Source organism: Vitis vinifera, chromosome 13, assembly GCF_030704535.1.
Source record: "Vitis vinifera cultivar Pinot Noir 40024 chromosome 13, ASM3070453v1".
NCBI classification, from domain to species: Eukaryota; Viridiplantae; Streptophyta; class Magnoliopsida; order Vitales; family Vitaceae; genus Vitis; species Vitis vinifera.
Genome location: NC_081817.1, coordinates 6,662,745 through 6,668,744, shown reverse-complemented (window position 1 = coordinate 6,668,744; position 6,000 = coordinate 6,662,745). Strand labels below are relative to the sequence as shown.

The 6,000-nt window shown below is 32.0% G+C and overlaps 1 protein-coding gene across 1 annotated transcript; it reads left to right on the top strand.

Annotated features, from left to right (window-relative positions):
• The first annotated feature begins 316 nt into the window (after positions 1-316).
• On the top strand, positions 317-3,101 carry LOC100246085 (SHUGOSHIN 2). Its single transcript, XM_002272786.5, has 10 exons — positions 317-573; positions 932-1,104; positions 1,208-1,245; positions 1,395-1,503; positions 1,632-1,655; positions 1,741-1,809; positions 1,906-1,947; positions 2,053-2,152; positions 2,246-2,306; positions 2,451-3,101. Exons 1-10 carry the CDS (start codon positions 537-539, stop codon positions 2,749-2,751), a joined length of 954 nt encoding a protein of 317 aa, XP_002272822.2. The 5' UTR covers positions 317-536; the 3' UTR covers positions 2,752-3,101.
• The last annotated feature ends 2,899 nt before the right edge of the window (positions 3,102-6,000 follow it).

Sequence of the window (6,000 nt, the reverse complement as noted above, 5' to 3'; positions counted from 1 at the left end):
TACATAACGAAAAATGGGATTAATTATATTAATTCATATACACAATTAATTTTGATTTTTTTTAACCTAAATCTATCACATCACTTTATTCCTTAAATTTATTATTTTTTATTTTAATTTTATTATTTATACATGATTTTATTTTTTGCATTTTTATTTCAGACTTAGATTTTATATAGTGCACTTTTTGAAAATTGTAAGTGTATGAAATGTACCAAAGTTCCCTGATCTTAATTGTCCTACGATCTCATGCCACCTGTCACTTGCCTTCAGGTTTGGGTAAAGGGAGCCAAATTCCTTGTCAATGCATAGATTCAAAATAGGCTCGGGAAGACGTTGGGTTTCCGAAGCTAAGGTCTTTCCATATGATTTTACTCTTTTACCCTCAAACAACTCCCATTACTGTTCTCTACCTTTGATGGACACTAAGTTGGAAGTTGAAACTTGGCATCAGAGTTTCAGCGAGCGAGAGCGAGAGAGGGAGAGAGAGAATTGGCGGATTGGGGCCCTTGAGAGTTGTTTAATCTGTCTTCACCATGGAGGGTTTATTGGTTCTCGATCCGGGAGTTGAAGGTACTACATTTTACTAGATTTTTCTCCATTTCTTGATGAATTTTTCTAGGGTTTTCTTGCTTCTTTGTAATCTTTATATTTTTAGGTTGTTCTAGGCTTGCCATGTGCTAATCCCTGTTGCCTTACAGTCTTAATCCTTCATTTTTTTTTTCCTTTTTTTTTTTGAATTGCTAAGAAAGTTTTGTTGGTAGGGTTTGATGAGTTAGAGATTTTATTGTTTTCTCATGTCCTGAAAATCTAGATTCCAGCTCCTATAATTCCTATCTTCTTTTCTAAATTGCTCTTTAGCCAAATGGATTGTTAAGGGTTTTTAGGCATAGGGTTTGCTGAATGAAGAGAAAATTGTTGTGGATATCAGATAATAAAGCAAAAAGAGAAAAAATGGTGAAAGGATCTTTTGGGAACACACCAAGGAAAAGGCTCGCTGACATTAGCAACTTTCAAGAGAAAAAATCTAAACCCACAACCCAAGTTGAAAAACCGCTGACCATTCCCCCTACTACTAAAGAGTATATCGAGCATCTTCACCAGGTATTGCTACATTGCTTTCAACTATTTTGCTTCTGGGGTTATTGTGTTCTTCATGTGAAGTGGCTACTTTACCTTATTTGGTTCTTTGGAAATTGTGATCCAGGAAAATATGGCATTGGCAAAGCTTCTTGCAGACCGAAAGTATCCTTTACCTTTGTTATTCAATTTTTTTGGAAATTGTGTTCTTCATGTTGGAATGAAAGTGTCATGGTTTTTTATTGTTTACATTGACTTTGTTATTCAATTTCTTTGGAATTTTTTTGGCTGGATTTTCTTAATTCAGTTATCAGTAAAATCATTGAAGTGACTGGAATTGAGTTGCAGAAACTGCGAATCTGTTTGCAGAAACTTCAGCAACAGAACTTGCAGCTTGCACAAGCAAACAGCCAGATGTTGGCGGTCTGTGTCCCCAACCCATTTTCAAAACCCTGGTGTTCATTTTGTTTTGAGTGTATATTAGTTTGCTTATGACAGATATTGGTTCTTGGTAAGTGATGGTACTGATTCATATTTCAATAATTGTGCAGGAACTTAATTCAGGCAAAGATAGGGTAAGCTTTACTAGACAACCCATTGGATTAGAAATGGCCGTCCTATTTGATTCCTATTACAGTTCATTTTTTATGCATTTTTCAGTTAAGAGTACTACATCACGAGCTTGGCTGCAAAAACGGCATACTTCAAGTGAGAAATTCAGAATTGGAGGTCGGTGTAGCCATTATTGCTATACACGTGTGTGAATAAGATCAGTAGTATAATAAATTGCACCATTGACTTTTATTTAATGGTTGTTTTTCCCAGGAGAAGGCGAAGAAGAAAACATATAAAAAAACTGGCAATCAGGTATTTAAGAAAATTGCATTAGTGGTTACCCTATACATTTCAAAATTTGTTTTTTGATCTCAGCATCATATGTTATTTGTACATTTCTCTTTTTCCTACTATAAGGTGGGAACAATCAAGTGTGAGGAGGCAGGGGAATCCTTACAAGAAGATAAAAGTGATGATAAACCTTGTACTACAAAGAGGCGGCAATCAAAAAACCAGTGTAAGTACTGAAATCTGGTAGCCCATTGAGAATTCCTGAATGAATTTCTTTCTGACTTAAGAGTGATCTCTATACTTCATTGATTGCTTGCAGCTATCGTTAGCCCGTCTTCTAGCAAACAAGTCCAAGAAAAAGATAAAGCTGAAAACAAAAAGTAGGTTTGTGCATGCTAGTTAATGTTGACAAATGCTTTCTCCTTCTTTTCCCTTTTCTTTCACCAAGATTGAAAAAAAGAAAAAGAAAAGGAAAAGAATAAAAACAAAAACAAACTCGTGTGTTTTTTGTGTTTACAAAACAGGCTGCAGTCAAGACGGCAATCTACTAGGTTTATATCTGTGAAATCTGAACCCACTGAAGACTTGTTTGAGATAGATGATGCCAAATTTCCTGCCTCCCAGCTGCATGATGATCCAATGCATGATAATTGTCCAACTTCCTTGGGTTCATCTGGAAAAAAAGCCAATGGAGATGGTGCCCTTGAAGTTGCAACTCCAGAATTTCGAAGATCATCTATTGGAAGGCCCTTACGTCGAGCAGCTGAGAAGGTTCAGTCCTACAAGGAAATTCCAATTAATGTAAAGATGCGGAGATCAGAGTGAGTCAATTCTTCCCCCTGAGAATATTGTTGAAAAGAGTAGCGGAAGAGAATGGAGAAGACTAATTTTTCTTTTCTTGCATCCACTGTTTCTTGTGCCCTGTGATATTGTTGCTTTCATGTATTTTTGTTCAACTGACATTCCTGGGATGCATGCTTCTAACCTAACTGTAACTTTCATATCATATATTCTTTCTCTATCATCTGCGGATGATGCTTACGAAAATGCGTAGGTTGACATAGTTGTATTTCATTGAAATGTATTGAAACAGACTAGATTTCCTGGCAAAGCATGCTCTCTCGTAAACACATTAAAACTGGTTGTAGCATTAAATCTTAGTTTTCTTTGTAACCTTCTGATGTGGGTGAAATTGTATATCCTGATGGGGGGTGGTTGCCTTATCTATGATAGAGTTTATAGATTGGCTAGGGTTGTCATGAAGAGACTTTTGTCTTTGTTGCCCTACCTTTTCTATTTTTGCCTTTTGGCGTCTGTTGTATACAACGTGTGTGCTTTGGTTCTATTAATATAATTTCTTCATTTGCCTATTAAATCCTGGCAGAACCAAGAGACATCCCTCACAAACACCTTTTTGAAATTGAATTCAAAACATCTCCCACTCACAAACACCATTTTGAAATTGAATTCAAAACATCTCCCATCCACTCCATCCTTTAAGCTTTAGGTGTGTTTGTTTCAAGAAGGCTTTTTCATTTTAACGAATTTTTGACACTGCATTTTCAACTTTCAAGCACTTGCTTGAGCATCATACCATGATTATTGTGAACTTGAGAACCTTATTCAACTAAGAATCATAGGATCATGTCTCTTAAAAACTTGTTTTTAAGTTAAAAGAACAAAAAAAAAAAAAAAAAAACTCTTCATTTATTTTTATTTTTTATTTTATGTTTTTTAAAAAACAAGGGTGTTTGGGAAGTTGTTTTTAAAAACATTTCTCAAAAAAAAAAAAAAAAACAAAACAAAACCAAAAATTCTTTTGGATAAATGAATTTTAGTTGTTTTTAAAAATAAAATTTTTACTTGAATTTTCTTAAAAATTTGTAAATTCAATAAATATAAAATATTAATGAAATTTAATTCAAATCTGATTAAAAATAAAAAAGGTTCTACATATTTAATTAAAACAAAAAAAATAAATTGTTTGTATTAAAAAATGATACTATTTTAAACATATTATAGAATATGGTTATTAACATCTTTGTAAAGATATATTTGATTTTTTTTTTATAACTAAAAGTAATTATGGCTAATAATATTTTATTTAAAATGAATTTAAAAACAAGTATGGTTAATTTTTTAAATATAAATTAGTTAGATTTTTTTTATTATATCTACATATTTAAGTAATGGTGATTGGGTTGGGTTTTAAGTTCTAAATTATTTTTTAAAATTGTAAAGATGTTTTCCCTAATTTGTTCCGATTGGCGATCAATAAGGATCAATGGGTGTTTGATGTTTGGGAGGAGGGTGGATAGGTGGGTAGTTGGAATCCTTTGTTTTCAAGACACTTTAACGATTGGGAAATGGAAGAGGTGAAGGGCTTGCTTCGGAAACTCCATCATTTGGTTTTGAATATAGATGTAGAGGATGTTTTGAGTTGGAAGAATAGCGAGAACGGATCATTTTTTGTTAGATTTCTTTACCGCTTCCTCACAAAAGCCTCTAGTGACCCTTTTCCTTGAGTATTATTTGGAGATCTTGGGCTCCATGAGGGTAAGCTTTTTGCTTGGGAAGCGTCTTGGAACAGAATCTTGACCATTGATCAGCTCAAAAGAAGGGGTTGAAATATGCCAAATAGGTGTTACTTGTGTAAAGTGGACGAGGAAACCAATGACCACTTGATCCTTTTTTGTAAGAAGGCTATATTGCTATGAAGCTTGCTTTTCTCTCTTTTTGATGTGCAATGGGTCCTACATTCCTCAATCAAAAGGAATTTGATAGGTTGACATAGTGCTTTTGTGAATAAGAGAAAAGAAAAGGCTTGGAGGGTTGCCCCCTTTTGTTTAATGTGAACCTTATGGAAGGAAAGAAATGAAAGAGTGTTCAATGACACTGAACGATCCAATCAAGCTTTAAAACTTCTTTTTTTGTACACTTTTGTGAATTGGGGTAAGGTGTATTTAGAGAATCATTCTTTGTCTTAGAATCATTCTTTTATCCTAAGTTCTTGGGTGTTGCTTGTATACTTCGTGTGTACTCATTTTGTCTCTTCTAGGTTTTTCTAATACAATCTTTTATTTACCTATTAAATTTTTTTTTTTGAACGCATTAAGTCTTTTAGTACTTAATTTGAAGTAGTATATTTGTTTAATGAGAATGTTCGGAAAAATATGGTTCTTTATAAAAGAGAAAATCATAATCATTTTAAACCAATTTTATTCCATAAATTTCTAGCATTAGTTGATTTAGTATTTGAGTTTTAAAATTATTTAAAAAAATTATTAGATTTATTAACAAATCTAACACATTAAGGTGGTATTTGGTTTTTTTTTTACTTAATTTTAAATAGAACTTTAATGCTTTATAGGGTTAAATATTGCTTTTTAAACCGAGACTCCTATGTTAAAAGAATTGTTCTCTTATTCCTTATCATTGAACTATCACAAAACAATTTCCTCATTCTCTGCGGGGAAGAGCTTGGAGGACCAACTATAGGTATAATTTTCCTTATCTCACCGAAAAAGAACAGGAAAACCTCCTAAAGTTCAAAAAATAGATAGTTTTTAAAAAATAGATAGTTCTAAAGAAATAATAATCTTCTTGGCAACAATTAGTTTAAAAAGATAATCTTGGAAAATATCTTCTCATGAAAATATACTAAGAATACCAAAAAAACTTTTTTTTTTTTGTTCTAATACTTATTTTGGTAACCATTCTTAATTATAAATTAATGATTTTATTCTTAGAGATCTCAAAGATTTGAGAAGATTTTAAATAAAATTAAAATATCTAAGAAATAATTTTTAAAAAGGTAAGAAAACTCTTAATCCTTTCTCCAACTTATTTTTTCTTTAAGATAAAATTTCTTAACCATGCACATTCCAATTTAAATAAGTTTTCCGATTTAAAAAAAAAACATGAAAAATTATTTTTAATTAAGAATACCAAAATATTTTGAGGCCACATATATAATCAATCAAAAGTATATAATAAAAAACAAAGGAATAAATAAATAAATACTTTTCCCATGACCTTTAGGGATCCTATTGCATATTTGGATAAAATCCAAAT